The sequence below is a fragment of the Tupaia chinensis genome, unplaced genomic scaffold, assembly GCF_000334495.1.
Source record: "Tupaia chinensis unplaced genomic scaffold, TupChi_1.0 Scaffold000099_1, whole genome shotgun sequence".
Classification (NCBI taxonomy): Eukaryota; Metazoa; Chordata; class Mammalia; order Scandentia; family Tupaiidae; genus Tupaia; species Tupaia belangeri.
In genome coordinates, this window is record NW_006159563.1 from 972420 (window position 1) to 994974 (window position 22555).

Sequence of the window (22555 nt, forward strand, 5' to 3'; positions counted from 1 at the left end):
ATAGTTAACAATAATTCAGAGTATAGTTTTTTTTTTAAGAGGTTTTTGCTAAAGAGTGCATGTGCTTGCCAGAAAGACAGAGAGACAGAGAGACAGAAAACAAGAAATCAAGCCACAATCCCTTTTCCTCCATTCTTCTCTTGGGATCTTGGGCATGCATGTACACCCACCCAGCATGAGTTTAAGCCACTGAGTGGTCTACTACATGGTAGTCCAGAGACACAGCCATTATGCCAACTGCTGGCCCCTCAGTGTATAGTTCAATACAGGTAGAAGGGAGGATTTTAAGTGCTCCCAACAGAAAATCATGGCAAATTTTTGAGATGACGGCTATTGGTTAATTCTATGAATAAGGGAAGAGAATGGATTTGGAAGAGCAAACCTGTGTCCATTGAGTCAAACAGTATTTCCAGTCTTCCATTTCTGCCCCTTGCACATACAGGGAGAGTCTGCCTTTTAATCAGAGACTGAACAAGAAACCAAGCTGATCTAATTAAAAATAAATAAAACAATTTTTTTGAGAGTTTTTTGCTATAAGGCACGTGAGCTCACCAGACAGACAGAGAGAGACATAGAGACAGAAAGCGAGAAATCACCTCCCGGGGGGATGGCCACACCACAATCCCTTCTCCTCCATTCTCCTCTCGGGATCTTGGGCACACACGTACACGCGCCCGGTGTGAGTTTAAGCCACCTGGTCTGGGACTCGAACCGCAGTTGACTATGTGGGAGTCCAGCGACATAGCCATTACGCTAACTGCCGGTTCCCAAAACAACTCTTTTTTAAAAGACAATAGTACATGCTATGTACATAAGAAAAAGAGAAAGAGAGAGAGAGACAAAAGAGAAAAAGAAGCCCAACGGAGTTTTTACATTACAATTTCCTTACCCTAGTCTTCCAGCTTGTCAGGATCTTGGGCACCTGTGTGTGAATGTTTCGTAAATTTATACTTTATCTACTTAAGATTTCTATATCAAGCCCTTCCACTTCTCTTGAGCACACAATATCTGAAATAGAACAGGTTGTCTTTTATTTTTTTCAGAGCTATGTATATGCAATTTGATTTTATTTCACAGGCAATAGATTCTGAAGGATTCTGTGCTGGAGGATGCCAAACTCTGATTTGCACATATGAAAAAACCTCTGTGATAGTCTCAACAGTCATTTGGAAAGCAGTGCATCTAGAGGAAGTAAGGTTGTGTGAGATATTGAGGACAGTTGGCGTATGGAGAAGAGAATGTATATGAGAAACTTGTGGAGACAGAATTAATAAAATTTGCTGATTGATTGCATATGGGCATCTCTTGGGCTCTTAGCAAAAAGTAAATGCGTAGATGGCTGGGAAGAGTGGTGGAAAACAATTCAATGTGAAACAAATAGAGCTTAATGTCCCTAAGGAGTCCAGTCAGCTGGACACTGATGTAGTCACAATATACAGCACTGTACAAGCCAGGGCTCAGGCCAGCAGGTGGCTTGTCAGTTAAGGTGCTGAACTCCCACATGACTGACCATGGTTCAAGTTCAGACTCGGTGGCTAGAAAATCACACTGAGTATGTATGCATACATGCCCAAACTTATAGGAGGAGGATGAAAGAGAAGGGATTGTGGTGTGGCCATGAGCCCAGGGAGGGATTTATCACTTTCCCTCTCACTTCTCTCTCCAACAAGTGTGTTTGTGCCCTATGGCAAAAATAAAACAGAAATAAAATAAATGCCGTGTCCATGATTAGAATCAGGACATGATGGAGAACAGAGCAAAGAGATGGCTAAGAAGAGAGACCTTAATAACAACGTTGGAGAAATCATCTCTCTTCCCACTTTAAGTGCCATTCCTAATCTTGGCCAGCGGACTGTAAGCTCAATAAGGATAGGGACATGGCAGTCCTGCTCGTAACGGCATCCCGTGTATCTGTCACGATGCCGGGATATGGTCAGTGCTCAAATTGTATCACTTGACGAATGCTGTGTTCAGTCTGACTAATGGACAGGGGAGGGGGCATCTGAGCTAGGACCTGGAGGGATTCGGGGATTGCCACCCCCTCTCACCTCACTCTTTTAGGGCTTTCCACCGAATTTGAGGTTTCTTTTTCCTAGCTGGCTTTGTTTTTCTGTTTACATTTCAATGTCTCGATTTATTTCACAGATTATATTCCAAAGCAGACTGTCAGAACTCAACCAATAGCTGTTCCTAAGTATGGAAGACGTATGCAAATATCAGAAATAAACATTTCTTAGTCTATACCAAGATTCACCATTTAGTCAAGGCACTTAATTTTCAAAAAAATCTTGTCTGTTTTATAGCCAGAAACATCAATTTCCGATCAGTATCACCCAACCACAAATTCCAATTATGCAAGGTCTTTTGGGTCAATAAAATACTTTTTTGGGGAATCACACTTCTCTTGTTTTACTTTCCTCCTTTCATCCCAACAGATGACAGGTAATGCTAAAATTAATAACTTCCGTAAAGACCACAATATATTCTTCAATTTGCAATGCAAATACAAGTTTTCCCTTCCATCCTCAGGTCTCAGAGGAAGTTCAAACTGTTTACTTAGGCATTTATTTACTAGCTACTTACAAAACATAACTACAGGGACCAGCAGTTAGCAAAATGGCTATGTCGCTGGACGCCCACGTAGTCGACTGCGGTTCATGTCCCAGACCTGGTGGCTTAAAACTCATGCCAGGCGCATGTGCGTGCGTGCCCAAGATCCCGAGAGGAGAACAGAGGAGAAGGGATTGCGGCATGGTCATCCCCCCATAGGGGGTGATTTCTCACTTTCTGTCTCTCTGTCTCTCTCTGTCTGTCTGGCGAGCACATGTGCCCTATGGCAAAAAAAAAAAAAAAAAAAAAAACTACATAGTGTGACTACTAAATCTTGTGTATGACACACAACACATTCAAGGTCCAAGTTAATATCTATAATTGCTGCTTAAAGTTGCCATAGAAACTAGAAACTTGAGAAGTTACAATACATCTTTTATTCTATTTCTCAGGTTTTAAATCTGTCTTAATTCCTGTGCTTAAAACTTTGTTTTAGGTCTTTAGGAAGTAAATTTTTCATATATTTTGTGATAGGGTGCATGCACTAGCTGAACAGGGAGAGAGAGGGAAAAGGAGAAACTGCTCCCTGGGGGCATGCATGCCCACGCCACAATCCCTTATCCTTCATTCTCCTCTCAGGATTTTGAGAACTCATGCACATCTTCCTGGAGTGATTTTCAAGTCACCAGGTCCAATACTTGAACCATAGTAAGCCATGTGGGAGTCCAGTTCCTTAACCACCATGCCACTTGCTGGCCGCAGGAAATGATTTTTTTTTTTTTTTTTTAAAAAGAGGTTTTTGCTTTTTTTTTTTTTTTAAAGAGAGATTTTTGCTGTAGGGTGTATGTGCTTGCCAGAGAGATAGAAAATTAGAAATCACTCCCCAAGGGGATGGCCATGCCACAATCCTTCTCCTCCATTCTCCTCTTGGGATTTTATGCAAACACGCACATGCGCTCAGTGTGTTTTAAGCCGCTGGGTCTGGGACTTGAACTGCAATCCACTACATTGGAGTCCAGCAACGTAACTGTTACGCCATCTGCTGGTCTTCAAAATGACTATTTTAAAACAGGCTGCTTTACTCATTTTTGCCTGTAGACAAAGACTTCCTCACATCTTTTTCTTATAAAACCAGAGGTCCAAAGGCGGGAATGCGATCACCCTCAGACTGTTAGAACACATGCTCTCAGATACAAGGGTGCACAAAGAAGCCCAACGCACTTTAAGGACTGTGTGTCTGGAAGCGGGGGTCTCCAACCCGGGACACCCACCCTGGGAGTACCCATAGGACTTCACGTGACATATGCCCACAGAAACAAAGGGGAGCGAGCTCCAGAACTTCTTCCATCAGCCTCTTTCCTAAAACTCACTTGCCTGAGGAGGTATCTGGGATGGAGCCCACTGGCTGCTACTTTGGCTTCTCTTTTGAACAGTTCTCATAAACTCTAGAACGAGTCAGAACTATCTGGGGTGCTCCCCCACACCCAAAGGCTCGTTCCACTCCGAATGTCTAATTCAGTAGGGAAGGGGCTGAAGATCGGAATTTCTTCCAGTACCTAGGTGACAACGAATGCAGGTGTTTCAGGGAACACACTGAGAATGAAAGACTTCAGACCACTGCCCTTTCCCACCTTATTAAGCAAAAACTGCTTGAAACACACTTCTCATCCATTCTGAGTCTTAGGAGGCACTGCCACGGAATGCCAAAACCCTGAACAAACAAAAGACAATTCAAAATGGATGATGTTGCGAACAGCCTGACGAATCCCTTTTTAAGTCCGGTGCTTATAAAGGGAAATTTAGGACTTACTGTGATGTTGGCTGAGAAGTCACTGAAAATAAGTTTTGATAGACACTATGTGATTTTTGGCATATAACTCAGAAAGAGATTGCTTTAACAAGTGAGTCATATTTACATAACAAAACTATCATTTCCGTCTAATTATTTATATAAACAAATTTTCTCAATGTTTAAATCATTGAAAACAAAATGGAAGTAGGACTGCTGCTAAGCCATCCCACATTCTAGTCTTCAGTAATATTTATCCACTGAAATGTGAATTGGGAAGAACAACCTTAACCATCTGTAAATGGTTATAGATATATCTCTAATTCTGTTTTCCAATTTGTACATAATTATCTTTCAGATTTTGTAATAGCCTTGTTTTGACCCATTGCATTTCTTCCTTTTTCTTTTTTTTGGAGAGGTTTTTGCCATAGGGCACGTGCGCTTGCCAGACAGACAGAGACAGAAAGCGAGAAATCATCCCCCCTCCGGGGGGATGGTCACACTGCAATCCCTTCTCCTCCATTCTCCTCTCGGAATCTTGGGCGGGCACGCACGCACACGCGCCTGGCGTGAGTTTTAAGCCTCCGGGTCCGGGACGCGGACCACGGTCGACTATGGGAGTCCAGCGACATAGCCATTACACTAACTGCTGGTCCCAGACCCATTGCATTTCTGTAACTTACAATGATGACTTAATTGAGGCAATTTAAAAGTTTTACCATAGGGCACGTGCGCTTGCCAGACAGACAGAGACAGAAAGCGAGAAATCATCCCCCCTCCGGGGGGATGGTCACACTGCAATCCCTTCTCCTCCATTCTCCTCTCGGAATCTTGGGCGGGCACGCACGCACACGCGCCTGGCGTGAGTTTTAAGCCTCCGGGTCCGGGACGCGGACCACGGTCGACTATGGGAGTCCAGCGACATAGCCATTACACTAACTGCTGGTCCCAGACCCATTGCATTTCTGTAACTTACAATGATGACTTAATTGAGGCAATTTAAAAGTTTTACAACTTTATGTTTAAAAAAAAATTAACTTTCAAATTTTAGGTGTAAATTTTGATGTATATATGTTTGGTAGCTTAGTCAATAGAAGACTTTGAAGCATATAAATGAATAACATTTCTATAAATTTCCATGGGGGGGGGAAGTGAACTGAAAAAAATCAAATAAGTCTAAAGACAGAAAACAAAAATATAAAAATCTTTGACAGCATAAAAGGGACTATTTTTCTTGAAGTACTTCTTAAAAGGATAATAGTAGGTCTCAAACCTCTAAGATGTTTAGAGTCTATTAAATATGTTTGAAGTTAAACGACATGTTTATTTAAAAATAATAGTTAAAATATGCCAAAAATAGCATATTTTATAATTATTTAATTTCATGATAAAAAAATCCATTTTGATGACAACTTAAATCAGAAAGGCACCAAGTTTTTTAACATTTATTTTAGAGTGGGCACTATTGAAAATTATATAAAAATGACTGCTTAAGGCAATGAACTTTTCATCTTTGGCAAGGACTGTTTGATGAACTCAGACAAAACTTTGAATTAAATTCCGATTAAAACCCAGGCTTTGCTTATTCTGTAAACACCTCAACAAAAGCCATTCATGCTCAAATGTTTGGCATTTACTCTTTCTCGTCCAGCTGGGATCCAAACATACAGAAATGAGTAATAAAGGGAAAAGAGTGTATACCTTTGAATGAGTCATTCAAGGACCTTTATAAACTTTCTGCGTAGACTTCTTTTAGACAAAAATTGTTGAATTGTTTAGTAAATGCAAGCTGTTTAGTCTGTTTAGTAAATGCAAGTTGCAGCATGGTTTTAAAGAAAGTGTAGATGGTGCTAACAGATCACTGTAGGCCTCTTCTTCTAAAAAGATTTCACAGCTCTTCTAATTTTAGGGCACATAAGAAGAAATGCATTAAGAATGCTGATGTCATCATTGATTCTTTAACCACTTGATACTATTCTTTGCCTTTAGCTGAACCATATTTTCTCCCCTCAGTTCTTCTCTAAGGAAACAGTTATGTACATTCATGCACAAAATCAACTGTGTGTGTTTTTACAATCTATTTCATTTTTCCTGTTCATTTCCAGACTGTAAGTTTACAATATGTGATATATGATTCTGATCAAAGAACTCACAGTTAATGCAGTTTCTAATGCATTAATTAATTAATAGTATCCCTTGTACTATTGTATATCGAAATGTTACTTGAGACCAACAGAGATCTGCTTACTACCACATTAATATGATTTAGAATGGGGTTCTCATAAAGTCCCTGGAAGAAGCATATTACTAACAAAAACGATGCACAGATTTTGAAACTTGTATATTGTTTAAGAGGTTCTTGCCTTTGGGTACATGTGCTCACTGGAGAGAGAGAGGGAAACAGTGAGAAGGAGAGTGAGAAATCATCCCCTGGGGAGATGACCATGCAATCCCCTCTTCATACTCTGGGAATCCAGGACACGCAGGCACATGTGCCCAGCGTGAGTTTCCAAGCCACTGAGTCTGGGACTCAAACCACAGTCAGCCATGTGGGAATCCAGTGATATAACTGCTACACCATCTGCTGGCCCCTCAAAACTTCTTTACATCAATATAAATGTACTTTAATTTGTCTTTTCCATGGAATTTTTTAAGCTCTCACAAATCCCCTGTACAGTCTCTCTTGCCTTTTTTTCATTCCAGTTAAGCTGGATAGCCCCCTGTAACAGAGCATGTTCTTCCCTCTGATAAGCCACTTAGCCTTTAAAATTGGATGGAAGTGGCTAGCAGGTGGCACGGTGGTTTGGGCACTAGACTCCCACATGGATGACCTCAGTTCAAGTCCTGGACCTGGTGACTGGTTTTCTTGCTTTCCCTTCTCTCTATCTCTCTCTGGTAAGCATACATGCCTCATAGCAAGTCTCCTTAAGTTTCTGATTCTGTCCTGGTATTCTGACATGTCACACATCTCATTATATGCACCTAGATCAATCAATCAATCAAATGTTTATAAATCTCATAAGGATATATATGCCTAAGTCATGCAAAGCCTTGTACATCCCTTTGGGTCACTTCTATTTAAAGTTCTATGTAAAATATGTGACAGATTGCACACTAAAAGAACAAACTCAGAAAGGAAATAAATCTCTTCTTTTCTACATCTATTCATGCCCAATTCCTTCTATATTTTTGACAGCTTTAAAAAGAAACCTCAAAGTAATTCTCAACTCACCTCTGACTTTCATGGTATCTTCCATACAACTGCAGAGGATATAATGGATTTGTTCTTCTTGAATCTCAATAAAAAATGGAATAAAATGGGCTGAAGAGAATCCCCATGGGCTACACGCAGTATAAAATGTTGTGTGTGCAGGCCTGTCTGCCTCACTGACTGCTTCATCTTCAGATCCAAGGACATTGCCTGCATCACAGTACTTAATCGATAGTTTACAAATGCAAAATTAAGGAACGGCTGGATACCTGAAAGCGTGGGGACTTGCTGTTTTTAACATCTTCTAATATTTAGCTAGATATGATAGTCTAGATGTAAATTCATATCCTAAATGTATAATTATCGGGAACTAAATATTTTTTAATTTTCCATGAGAATACCATCCACACTCTAGAGATGACTTGTTTTCGCTTCACACTTTGTAACTTTGGACAAACCATTTTCTCTCTCTACCCCTGACCCCTCATTATTTAGACAGGAAGAACACCTGTTGTTCAGGCTCGTTGTGAGATAATGCACATGAAATACCTGACTTGGTGCCTAGAAAGCATTCTATCATGTGAACGGTCACTTTTCCTACTACATATTTCACATGGAGAGTAATGCATAGAAGCAGGTAAGAACTGCATTAGAATCGCTATCCTCATTTTTGTAGGTACATACATAATCACCTCTGTACCCACCCCTAGACCATTTCATCCAAGCCAGCAGCTTGTTCTGCTGATGGAGCGAGAATGTTGGTGCAGATTAGGATTTAAAGTTGTAAATAACCAGACCAGTCACAGCATAGTAAAAGAAGGATTTTAGGTTTCTTTGGTGAAACAAAAGCAGATATAAAAAGTTACAAAGATTTTAGATTTTCATTCACAAAAAAAAGAGTCATTCACATTTTACACTATACACGTTATAATATAAATACAGGAAAGCATTATGTGCATTGTAATGAAAAAGGAAAGAAAACCCAACAGGTTGACAGAGTGCTGTTCTGTGCTCTAGGACACCTAACGATGGATTACATTTAATGCAGCAACCGAGGGAACATGCTTAAAGACACTGAGATTGCAGCGACGGCTGTTCTTTGCCAAAGGAGGTTTCATGAAAGATAATCAACGTTGGGCAACTCCTCTACTCCTTTTCTACATTTCTACTTTTATTTGTTGTCTTATCTTCTAAACGTTGCTCTAAGTGAAATGAGGGAAGAGTTCCAAATGTCTTCTTTCCATTACAGGCTTCTCTTCAAACATGAAATTAAGTGGCTAATGATTCAAAGTCATCTTTAGCAGTCACTTTATTCAAAGACAGGGGGAGAAAATGGAGCGGGAAGAGACAGGGAGAAATGTCAACACGTACACTCCACCTAACAGGAAAAAAAAATGCCCACACTATTTCTATACATGATTCTTGCTTAGAATGGGCAAATCATTTGCTGAAAGCTACGCGCTTGTCCACTTTTTTTCATAATAAACACTTGATGCATTCTATCCATCACATTATTTAATTAGGGACAAAATACCTATGTTATATGGTTCCAAACTGTGTGAGAAAAGTATAAAGGATAACACTGAAACATAACTAGCATACTATGTCAATTTTCAGGACATTGGGGAAAATAACATCCAATAAATTAAATCAGTATGGCTTACTTCATTTATTTATGTATGCTTCACAGCTGCAGCATTCATACATGAACATTCAAAACTTTATAAAAGATTAAAATGGTTATATATACAAATTTTCTTTTTTTTTTTTTTTTTTGCATGTGTGGTGTTGTTTTAACAATCCCCCTCCCCCCTCCCTCCAGAGTCCTAGGTCTATATCCACTTGAAATGCGTTGATCTGTAACCTTAGAAGTTAGTGTTATGAAAGCCGTTAAAAAGTAGACCTTGTTGAGTTAATAATTAGCACTTTGATCCCTAAAAAAAAATGCTCCTGGTCATAGAAAAGTCCTCCAGTTAGGCCTTTCTTGTAAGTGAAGAAAAAGGAACACAGCAAAGAAGAGTTCCACGTTGGAGTCCCTAGTGCCGTCGGGATCCCTTTTAGCCAGGCTGCGGCATCGCGCGGAAGCAAACTGCACCTATGGCCGAGGTGGGTGCAATGCCCTACAAGATGTTGTGCTCGCTCGTTGTCCAGGAAAAGCCGTCCTCGGTCTTGCTGACAGTCAAAGGGCAAGTGAAACCATTTCCAGCCTAGACAAACGACATGAAAGCAGCCAGACCAATGATTACAGACCTCGAAGGCTCCGTAATCACCATTAAATATGCCCAGACGCAGTGCGACTTTGTATTTTATATACAGGATTCAAAATCAACATTAAATCATCTTATTTACATGGCCATCGGTGCTGAAATTGAGCTTGTTAAATAGTACGGCAGGCTGGTATACGTTATGAAACGGTCGGCCCTGGAGGCAAATAGAAAACTAAATGAGACCGGCTGGAAATGGTTACTTGGTGCCCCGTTCTCTCTCTCATTTTGCTGACTTTCATTGTGAATGCCAATATGTTCATTTACGATGTTTTGGGAGCGTGGCAACCCAAAATGACTGGACGGTAGTTCAAGAATCCAAACCGACTGATAACACTTCTCGAGGTGATAGGAAAGGCACAGGAAGTTAGGACTTTGGCTGAAAGGATGAAAACACGTGTTTGCCACTTTAGGGATCAGCGCCTGGACTCCTGCCACCTCCGGCTCCAACGATGATCATGTTTTGATGTGTTTATTGAATTGTCCTTTGCCGAGGAGGAATTTTTAAAGTATTTCTTAGAATAAGTCCTTTGGTATGCAGATGCTACATGGAAGGAAAGAAAGAAAGAAAGAAAACACAACAATATTACTTGCTCCATACCCTAAACTACCAAGGCATAGCCGTAAAATGAGGTTTCTAGTAGTTGTTAGCGCACGGTAGTCCATTCCTTCTAAAGGACCACTTACGGTTCATGCAGGTAATTTTAGGCATAGCCCATTTTCCATTTCCTAGGCACCGGATAGTTGGAAGATGGCGCTGAATGAAACCATCTTTGCAGTGATATCTAATCAGGGAGTTGATTTCATAACGAGGTTTCATCTTTCCAAAGGTCTTGGCATTTTCTACAACAGGGGGCTGGCCGCAAGCAACTGAAGAAAAGTAGATTAGGTTATTTTCAAATAAATTGGAACATTGCAACTAGTATGAGTCTCTTCTCTCTTTTTTTCTCTTTGTTTTTATGGTATCAAACCAAGCATCTTCATCATAAGCAATTATTTAGAATGAGACATCAAAATTTCTTAAGAAAAAAAATTCAATGTTGAGGCTCTGGGCCTAGTTTAAATCTCAGATCACATATGTTAAATTGTGTTTTATTAAAGAACTATATAGTCCTATGTTTATCCATTGGGCTGGGCCACTTTTCTGAAAAAAAAAAAAAAATCCCAATTAAAAAGCACCTGTCATGCCAACAGTGGTTTGTTGGTATTATCTTCACCATCCTAAAGATATTATTTATTATCCACCTTCACTTGGGGCAATAATTAATTTGTAACAACTAACTATTACCATCACTTCTCTGAAAAAACTTACAATCTATAATATTACCATAGTTTTAAAAGATAGACATACATTCTTAAATATAAATAAAATATGTTTTGGTTCCATTTGTGTTTATTATTTTTTTCTATCTTTTATATTGAGAGACAAGAAAAGAGGGCATAGTATTTCTGACCAAGTTTTGTAATTACCTTAATAAATATATATTTAAATTCTTGAGAAGAGTAAATGGAGGTAAAGCTTAGACTACTCAACAATTACTTAAAATTTATAATGAAAAAAAATCTGAAGATTAATAAACTTAGAAATACTAGTAATAATACAAAATAAATAAAAATAAATCTTGATTTTAAATTTCAAGAAGCTGAGAAAATTTTCAAATGAATTAACTTAATAGTTTTATTCAATATTAATGTAGTTGATTTAAATAATACATTTTAAAAATTAATTTTTATTTTTTCGTATATATTGCTAATAAAAATGCAACTTAAAATAAATATAATTTCCCCTAAATGGGATCTACTATTCATAGTTTACACGGTTTACTTTAAGAATTCTGACACCAGAGGCCCACTAAAGCACACCATAATCTGCCGTGAAATGATGCAAATCTTGAATAAGAGAATGATTACCAGAAACCTTGTTGCCAAGATGTTTGAATGTCAACATCTTAATACTATAAGTTTACAACTAGTAAATTTATTCACATAATCAGAAGGCTGTTTACAACCATATTCTTTTGCAATGACAAACTTGGGTTGAACTTAAATATTTAGTTTCTCTAATTTACTTCTGTTTGAAACCAATCTGGATACCTGTATACGTTTCTATTTTGATACGGATAAGGCTAGAATCCAGATACACTAGAAGCCAGATACCAACAGGTGTCAGATAGAATGAAATCAAAGTGACAAAGGAGTTCAAAAACGTGCAATTAGAGAATTCATTAAACTTGATTCTGTATTATGCTGACAAATTAGAAGTTGTTTTTTCAGTTGTGAGAAAAGAATTACATAGACTCTTCCTAAAATTTTTCATATGTAAAGACTTACTAAAAAGCTAAAATAATTCAGTGAGTGTGGTATTGGCAAGGATAGAAGAATAGACTAGAAAAGGACCCCCACATACATGCTTGATATATGACAGAAGCAACATGGCAGAGCTGGGAGGAAAAGCAGTCTTTTAACTTGGACAATTGGGTACTGGTTTGGAAAAAATATATTTGCTTCCATACTTCAGAGAATACATCTAAAATTTATTTTAGATGACTTAAAAATATAAATACAAAATGCAAAAGATAGACAACTTTCAGAAACAATATAGAATATCTATGACATTAAAGTAGGTAAATACTTCTTAAGAAAAAAAAGTTTAAATCACAAAGGAAAATTCAACAAAATGAAGAATTCCGTTTATCCCCAAAAATGTAATAGAGTAATAAATACAGACTACAAACTTGTAGAAAAATATTTGCAACATTATCTAATTGTCAAGGGGTTAGTAACCAGAATATAAAAAGAACTACAAATCAGGGACTAGTAGATGGCATAAAAGTTATGTTGCAGGACTCCCACATAGTCAACTTCAGTTCAAGTCTTGGACCTGGTGGCTGAGGAGAATGGAAGAGAAGGGATTGTGGCATAGTTATCCTTTCTGGGGGGTGATGTCTTCCTTTCTATCTTTCTGTCACTCCAGAAAACACAAATACCCTACAGCAAAAATCTCTCTCTCTCAAAAAAAAAAACCAAAAAAACCCTACAAATCAATTTATAAAGGATAACCAACCGATTTTCAAAAATATATAAAAGATACGAACAGAAACTTTACAAAAGAGCTATAAGTGACCTATAAATCTATGAAAAGATATTCAGGGGGAAGCATCCAAGAAAACACAGATTACATCATAAGAGATAACATTTTATACCCACCAGACTGGCAAAAATTTCAAAATCCGATAATATCAAATGTTGGAGAAGATGTGGAGTAACAGGACCTCTCACATATTGCTGGTGGTAGTGCAAATTGTTACAACCATTTTGGAAAATAACTTGGCATTTTCCAATAAATTTGATGGTACATGTGTGCTATGACTCAGCAACTTCACTCCTGGAAAAATGCTCTATAGAAACTAACAAAAGTCTACCAAGAAACGAATTCAAGGATGTTCACAGAACTTTGTTTACAAAAGCAAAAACATCGAATATAACCCAATGTCCACTGACTGGAGAACTGAGAAATAAAATGTTATATAGTTATACACTGAAATACTATACAGTAGCAAAAATGAAGAACATGCAGCTTCATGCATCAACATAAGTAAGTCTCACAAATGTAACACTGAACAACAAAAAAGCAAGACACAGAAGATATACAGTATGATTCCAATGAGATGATTTGTGGAACTAAATAATTTCTCGTTTAGAAATACAAGCATGTATGGTAACATTAAAGAAAAAAACCAAGGGAATTAAGCCATGATCTCTGGGGGGGGGTGGGAATTAATATTAATGGATGATAACGAGGGGAACCCACAGGATGCTCCAAAGTCGTAGTATCCATCGAGTGTCCTTAACAAAGTCAATAAACATTTATAAAATTCCCCCGAGAATTGACTAGCAAACAAAGTGCACATAAATAAAAATCAGACGGTAAGGAGATAAACTGTAATAGTGATTTTTCCCTTCTTTTATAATAATAATAATGCTCAACAGTCTACAGTGCACAGCTTTTCCCAGCGAAGAGTTTTCCAATTTAAAATGTCAGCTGTGCTCCTGCTCAAAAAAAGCAAAAAACAATAATGACATAAAAAATATACAAAGAGGATCAGTCTTCCTGTGGCATAGTGGTTAAGACAGCTGATCTCACATATCCAACTGAGTGGCTTGAGTCCTAAACCCAGCAGTTTGAAAAACACTCCAGGTCCATATGAGGCAGTGTTTTCTTATTTTTCCCTCTCTCTTTCTCTCTCTCCCTCCAGTGAGCACATGTGCCCTAAAGCAATCAAAAAGAAAGAAAGAGAGAGAGAGAGAGAGAGAGAGAGAGAGAAAGAAAGAAAGAAAGAAAGAAAGAAAGAAAGAGAGAAAGGAAGGAAGAAAGAAGACAGAAAGAAAGAAGAAAGAGAGAGAGAGAGAGAAAGAAAAAGAAAAAGTGAAAGAAAGAGAGAGAGAAAGAAAATATAGGAAGACTGAGATCATTAAGTGAAAAGCATAGCCATCCAGGGACCACTATAGATTTAAGAAGGCAAACATGACATTTGGCTAAAGACAAACAGCTTATTAAAGACTTCTTACACTGGAAAAAAGGAAAATAGCAAATACTGAATGTGCTCATTTTACGAGTCCCATGACAGAAGTGCTGAAGAGAGATGCATAGTCAGGAAAGCTGCTTCATGTACAAAGGATCCTGAGAAAAAGTTCTACCTTGGGTAAGAGAACAGCAGAGTCAAGTACTCATTGGGAACAGCTGAGTTTCAGCTGAGACTGTGGCTTTGTGTATCTTAGGGTTCTCTCTTCTAATGGAATTCCTCATTATTGGTGTTTAATCCTTTCCTAAAATAACTATAGAGTGCATAGTTTTTAGTTTTATTATTTTATATTCAAGACAAATAAATCAAATGGATTTTATAGTTTGTATTTATACTTTGTAGTCTTACTTGAGGTGAATAAAAATCTGAGTCTAGGGACTAAATATTTGTGTTCTAATATCGTTAACCATTGCACACAGATTAAAACATCTTTACGGACATTCTATTTGTTTAGGGAAGAAGTATATATAGCATGCCTTAGAAATTCAAATGTGATGAACATAGTACACTTTTAAAAATCAGCTTTAGATTAGCAGGTGGCGTGGTGGATAAGGTACTGGACTCCCACATGGCCAGCCACAGTATTGGACCAGTGGCTTAAAACTCACACCAAGTGCATGTTGAGCATGTGCCCAAAATCCTGAGAGGATGAAAAGGGATTGTGGTGTGTGGCTGTCCCCTCAAGGGATAATTTTTCACTTTCCCCCTCTGTCTCTCTCTGTGGCATTTGAAATCATTGAGTAGGGACTCAAATTATAGGCGGCCATGTGGGAGTCCAGTGCCTTAACCACAATGCCACCTGCTGGTCCCATGACTAATTTTTTTTTAATGGTCTTCCCATCAACATAAACAGGTTTCTGGAAGTTGTTTTCATAGAGATACTACCAGGCAATTTCTCTAAGAAAACGCCAAGCACCTGAAATCTAAGGTGAGAACATTCCTGCAAACAAATTTTTCAATTCTGTTGGAAGACTGAACTATTCCAGTAACAAGAGATGACATACATGACTTATCTAGTTTGTTTCTAGATAATTGAAAAGCAAATTATAGACATCCATGATGGGGTAATCATTACCTGTTCCTTTCTTGCAGGTGTAGGTGAGATGGTAATTGCAGGGAACATCATTCCACTGGCCATTTTCATGCCAAATGATTACAACGCAATCTTCTCCAGCAGAAAAGAAGCTGTCTGGTTGGTTGGGTCTCCAGTTCTCATATTGCTGTAAAAAATGGAAGATAAGGTAATTACCTGATAATCCAAGAGTAATAAAAGAGAAACAGTAGCATTATATAATAATCAAATCATAATGGACTCAAAACTTTCTGCTGGATCACACAAGCGAAATTATTTTAATGGTTAAGAAATTAACTTTTAAACTTTGAGTGGAAAATGTATGTGTCTCAAAGTCTCTATTCAGCAAATGTCTATTCTTTAGCAATGAGATATCTTGAGGAATTTTGGTCAAGTTATCCAAGAGTAAATTTATAATAAACTTTCAATTTAAGAAATTTTATTACATTATTATTCATTGTAATTACTTTAATAGAAATGGAACTAGAGAAAAGATTCATCTTTCATCACTCTAATCTATCATGTTTTCTTCCACCCTTTATATGAATATGTAATTTTATATGTATAGTTTGAATACAGTAAATAGAATTTTTAGCCTTTCTTTTCTTATTTTTATCACTAGAAAAGCACCTTTTTTTGTCTTATTTGATGTGGCTAATTTTAATACAAATTCATTTATTTGTTTAAAAACATTGAGCTATTAAAATCTTTTTGGTATTTATCTGTACAGTTTTGTTCATCACTTTAAATACAACCTTTGGGAGCTAGTTTATTTTAGATGTGATTGTTATTTGCACCATAGCATTGAGTTTTGGTTTCAAATCTAATCTGGAAGCTGTATTTTTTTTAAGAAAAGAATTATTTATTTAGTTTTATTTATTATTATTATTTTAATTTACCAGAGAGAGAGAGAGAGAGAGAGAGAGAAAGTGAGAAAGTAAACAGCCAGATCCAGGACTCAAGCCACATTCAGCCATGTGGGAGTCCAGCACCTTAGCCACGACATCACCTACTGGCCCTGTGTTTTTATTTTTTTTAAGAAAATTTTTTTATCTTGAGTGAAAAAGAAAAAGAGAGACAGCACTATTAATAGTGTCAATCTTTTTTTTTTTTAAATGTATATATTTCTTCATGAAAGAGAAAGAATGGGAGAGAGAGACTGGTACTCCTAAAAGGGCCGCTAACCACTCTCCACCCTGAGTCCCAGCCAGCTTGAACCACAGATGTGAACATGTGTGCTCATGGGTGCCCAGTGTTCATGTGTCCATGAAACCAGGACCTGTTAGCTTGAAAACGACTACCTTGGTTGTTGTCTTCTTGGAAGAGAGAACTAAGCCAGGAGATGTGCACGTAGTGGGACAGCAAAGCTTTATAGCAAGGTAAAATGAAAGGACAAAGCAGGGGATAATGGAAGTGAAAGGACACTCCTGAGAGGTAGCGCGGGCAGCTATCCATCAAGGGTCAGTCTTTTTTTTTTTTTTTTTTTTTGAGAGGTTTTTGCTATAGGGAACCTGCACTCACCAGAAAGACAGAGAGAGACAGAGAGACAGAAGGCGAGAAATCAACCCCCAGGGGATATGGCCACACCACAATTCTTTCTCCTCCATTCTCCTCTCGGGATCTTGGGCACTCACACACACGTGCCCAGCATGAGTTTAAGTCACTGGGTCCAGGACTCGAACCACGATCGGCTACATGGGAGTTCAGCGACATAGCCATTACACTAACTGATGGTCCCCATCAAGGGTCAGTCTTGATACCACAATCCACCCTCAGCTTCAGCCAAGCCCAGATCATGGGCACATGTGTACTCAGGGAGGTCTCCAGATGCAACTCTGGGGTCCTTCCATGTGGGTCAGGTTCACAGAGCACTGCATTTCACCACTGTGCCCCTGTTGGCCTCAGTTGCTGCTGCTGTTTTTCAATGTGTTAGAGAGCATATGTACTCACCAGAGAAAAAAAGGAAGAAGAACCACGAGAAAGCAACCCCAAGAGGGATGGCCGTACAACAACCCCTTCCCCCTCCTTTCCTCTTTCAAGATTTTGGGCATGCACACACACACCCAACGTGTTTCTCAAGCTGCCAGACACGGGACTCAAAGTGCACAGTCAGCCACATGGGAGCCAGCCACCTTAGTCATTATGCCACTGACTTGGCCCATTTTTTCTTCTTTTTGAATAGAAACACTTAACCAATTTATATATGAACATATTGATATAAATGATATGCTTTAAAATATATCTTGTTAAAAATATGTGTTTACTTTCTTTCATGTAATGCATATTCAGATCATTGAAAAGGGTTTTATAGGTTTTATTTTTTTCACTGGGTATCTTTATGTCTATAATTTAAAAAAAACCTTTTCTTAAAAGAACTATTTATTTAACTTTATTTATTCATTTATTCATTTTAATTTAACCAGAGAGAGACACAGAGAGAGAGAGGGAGAGAGAAAGTGAGAAAGCAAGCCACCAGGTCCAGGACTTGAACCTTGGTCAGCCATGTGGAAATGTCCAGCCTCTTAACCACCAAGCCACCTGCTGGTCCCCATATAACTTTAATGGGATTTATTGATTCTCCACTCTGAGCAATGATGTATAACTGAAAATATTTTTTGCTTTCTATCATAGCAATGCATGTCACTTATTCAGAATCCATACTGAATGAAGCCCTCTTCCAGGTACTTAATATATCTTATTTCTTACAGTAATACAACACAATTGAAAATAATTAAGACCGTAGAGACATTATGCACCCAAGACTCTCTGGCTCAAGTTCATTTCTTTGCTACTTTAAAACGTTGCTTCCAAAGTGACCAGTAATTATATAAAACACAGAGTTATTATGCCTGTTCAAGAATAACAAATTTTGATGAGATAAGAAATAATATCAGACTATAAATAAAACACCAATTTCTTAGTCTTGGATCTCCTTAACTAGAAGGTGATAGGGAACAAGTGTGTTTGCTCAATATCTTTTTGGAGCAAATTGAGTGTCACTTTCTCGCTATGCTATGCTTTGGCTACTGTGTCACTTTCTCGCTATGCTATGCTTTGGCTACTGTCACACTTTAACACATCGAGCACTAAGACTAGTCGTGACAAAGATTCTTACTATGGCAGAAACTCAGATTTATGTGACAATGGCGAAAATGTCTGTCTTTCAGGAGGCTTATAGATCTGCTCACCTTTCCTTGAATTAAATGCAAAGTATGCAGGTGGTTTGACAGGGTAATTTAAGACATTTTATTTGCAACAAATAAAGCCTAGAAGAACTGTAGTAAGAGGTAAGGCAATTTTTCCTGATTGAGAGTATGTTAAATTAAAAAGGAGAGGGGAAGCAGGTGGCAACGTGCTTAAGACTCTGGACTCTCACATGGTTACTATGGTTCAAGTCCCAGACTCAATGACTTGAAAATTCACACTGGCACATACATACCCTGCCCAAAATCTAGAGAGGAGAATGGAGGAGAAGGGATTTCAGTGTGGCCATCCCCTTGGGAGGTGGTTTTTCACTTTTCTTCTCACTGTCTCTGTCTTTCTCCAGTGAGAGCACATGCACTATGGCAAAAACCTAAATAAATAAATAAATAAATAAATAAATAAATAAATAAAATAAAACTACTATACTTGGCTATTTGCAGGCTTTTCAATACTAAATTTCCTTCTTAACATTTAGTATTTTAGTCTTTTTAATCATCAATATGTAGTGTAAAAGAAGCTTTTAAAAAGTACCCCTTTATATGTGACACGGAGTATTGTATACCAATAAACTCTGGTATAAAAACAAAGAACCAAGAAAGTATAATTAATACACTAAAAAGTGTAATTTTTCTCCTCAGGGGGAAAAAATGGTTTGTAAACCTTTTAAATAAACCAACATTTAGGTCTTCCATCAAATATATTGTGGAAAGACCTAAAATTTGAAAACCTTCTATTTCACTTCTCTTTGTGTAGTTTTACTTTAAAATCTTCCTCAATCATGCCAAAATTAAGATAGAAGACAAGAGATCCTTGCTATGTAAAAACAGAACCTTTCAAGCGTGAGAAAACTGCAAAGAATCAAGGAAAGCTTAATGAAGTTGGCTTTTCCCCCCAAAAATATAGAATGAAATGTGTTTTATTTCTCTGGGAAAAACTTAATCAAGAAATGAGACACATTTCAGTCCAACTCTGGAGGTGAGAATGGCAACTGAGTTCCGCTCATGGCCCTAGAAGGATGCTCAGAGGACCATCTTCCTCACGGCCCCAGCGGGCCTCCCTGCAGCCAGGAACTGATGGTGCTCTGGACTGGATGTCTAACGGCTTCTGTTTTCCTTTGTGTTGCCTCCTTCCCTTCCCTTATCATCCCTCACCCTCCAACTACCATTTTTTATTTGTATCTCCTCTCCTTTTTTTTTTTTTGAAAAGGTTTTTGCTATAGGGCGCGTGCGTTCGCCAGAAAGACAGAGAGAGACAGAGAGACAGAAAGGGAGAAATCACCCCCCAGGGCAGATGGCCACGCCGCAATCCCTTCTCCTCCATTCTCCTCTCGGGATCTTGGGCATGCATGTACATGAGCCTGGTGTGAGTTTAAGTCACTGGGTCCAGGACTTGAACTGTGGTCGACTACATGGGAGTCCAGCGACACAGCCATTACGCTAACTGCTGGTCCCTGTATCTCCTCTCCTTTAAGAGCTAAGTAACAAAGCAGAAATAATAAGTCATGTTCTGCCCGTTGCTGATATATAAATATGTCCCCCCCCCACAGGTAAAGTAATGTAAGATTAAAATGAAAAACAAAAGAATAGGAATATAATAAAACTAGCAAAAATCTACATTCAGTACTTCTATGGTCAAAGATTCCAGAGTTCCCCAAATACTTAATTTGGCTTCTGGAACACAATACTTTATAGCTTATTTTCTAACTAAACTCTTAGGAAAAAACCAGTAATGCTGTTAAAGGTAGAAAATGTTTCATCATCTAAGCAGTATGTATAAATGGTAATATGGCCTCGTTCCTGTATCGACCCACCCTGCCCCTCTCCTTCTCTGATTTCTTTCCTATAATACTTATTACAACCTAACATCCTGTATATTTTACATATTTACTGTATTCTCTCTCCCTACTAGAATATAAGCACACCGAGGTCAGGATTTTGGTTCCTTTTGTTTACTACTGTATCCTCAGTACCAGGAACTAAGCCTGGCACATCTGATGCTGTTTAATTAAGATTATTTAGAAATGAAGTGTCTCATTCTTCCCACCCTACCCCTATCCCTAATCGAAGACATGATTTCCTGCTAGCAAATAAGTGAGACAGCAACCACAGATAAAGCCAATAGGAATAAATTACGTTGGCAATGCATTATCACGAGCCCCTAAAAGTCCCTGCCCTCATACCCTGTCATTTCACTTCCAAAATTCTATCCTAAAACATAATCAGAGACCAGCTCCATGGCAGAGCAGTTATATGCTGCTCAAAGGAAGCTCAATCCCACACAATGACTGCAGTTCCAATCCCTGGCCCAGTTGGCCCGCAGCACTCCAGGGACGTGAGTGTCCAGGTTCTGTCACCTGAAGGACTGGAGGAAGGGGATCACAGTGTGACCAGATCCTGTGGAAGGTACCTCTCAATCTCTCTCTCTCTTTCATGAAAGAAAAAAACTTTAAAAATAAAAATCAGATATATTAGCATTTCACATAAAACACTACTCATACTAATCAGAAATGGCAAATGATTACAGGGTGGACAGACATTTGATAAATTATGATGTAGTCAGATGAGTGGATTTTTTCCCCCTTAGGGCACATGTACTCTCCAGAGAAAGAAAGAAAGACAGACACAATAATAGGGAAAGTGACAAATCACCCCTCAGGGGGATGGCCATAACCACAATCCCTTCTCTATTCTCCCAAGATCTTGGGCATGCATGCACACTCTAGTCATGTAACCGTTACACCAACTACTGGTCCCAAAGTGAGTAATCACCCCCTTCCCCTGGGAGAGATGGCCACGTTACAATCCACTCTCTTCTCAGGATTTTGAGCATGTACGCACATGCCCCCAGCGTGAATTTCAAATCCCTGGGTTCGGAACTTAATCCTCAATCAACCACATGGGAGTCCAACACTTTAGTCACTACACCACCTGCTGGCCCCGAGTGGAAGATTTTGTCATCATTAAATATTCCATCTGTGATGAATATATAAGGAAATGGAAAACAGTAGAAGCAATTTAAATTAAAATACACAATGATCCAAATTCACATGTACTCTCAAATGCAGCTCCGTGCATGTGTATAAAAGACCCAGAGGAAATGCACTACAATCTTACAAGGTTGATATTGGAGGGATATGAGAGTGGGAGGTATTTTACTCTATTTTAGCCTGTTTTATTATTGGACCTATTTTACAGCTGCCATTTCCTCCCAACCTGAACAATAACCGTCTCATTTTCACACTCAAATGAGATTTGGATCTCATGCCACTGAAGTGATTCTCAGCGCTCAGACTGCCCAGACTCAGACCTCTGCTGAAAGATTTAATTGTCTTTGGTGAGAATTACATTTGACTTGCAGCAGTGATTTAAAACGTGTGTTCCCGTCCTTGCTTGGCAGAGCTGTGACTTACTGGTGCAGGACCAAATTTTAGCTCTGTAGTTTTTATAAGAATGTCTGATGCCCACAGGCACGTCTCACCATTACCTCATCTGATAGGGACATGGTGCAGATTTATCTTGGCGAGGATGCTTTGATTTTGTTCCATGTTATTGCTAAACTGACCTTGCAAAAGAAAACTTCAGTTTTCTGAACAACTTTCTTTGTTTCCTCTTGAATTCTTTGCAGCTTTATTTAATATCATTTCCATGGAGAAAGAATATTTTAAAAAATCTTTGCACTTACATTCAATAATATATTTTTCCCAGTAACATGAAATATTAGGAAGATATTCTCCTCAAGAAGTTAATTCCCTTTAATACAAATTTAATCACTTAAAAACTAGTAGAACTATTACCAAATGTGCACAGCATATAGGAATGTCCAGCGTGCGAGGAGATGAGTACGTGTATGTCCCTGACTTGACTATTATATACTGTATGCATG

The 22555-nt window shown here is 38.4% G+C and overlaps 1 protein-coding gene across 2 annotated transcripts in view; it reads right to left on the reverse strand.

Moving 5' to 3' along the window:
* Nucleotides 1–8361: 8361 nt before the first annotated feature.
* Nucleotides 8362–22555, reverse strand: part of VCAN (versican) — a 132634-nt gene continuing 118440 nt past the window's right edge. For both annotated transcript variants that reach the window (XM_006143483.3, XM_027769947.1), the window contains 3 exons: nt 15473–15617; nt 10502–10684; nt 8362–10358 (listed from right to left, as the gene is read on the reverse strand). In XM_006143483.3, coding sequence (XP_006143545.1) covers nt 10231–10358; nt 10502–10684; nt 15473–15617 — 456 coding nt within the window. In that variant the 3' untranslated portion in view covers nt 8362–10230. The remainder of the gene's footprint in view (nt 10359–10501; nt 10685–15472; nt 15618–22555) is intronic.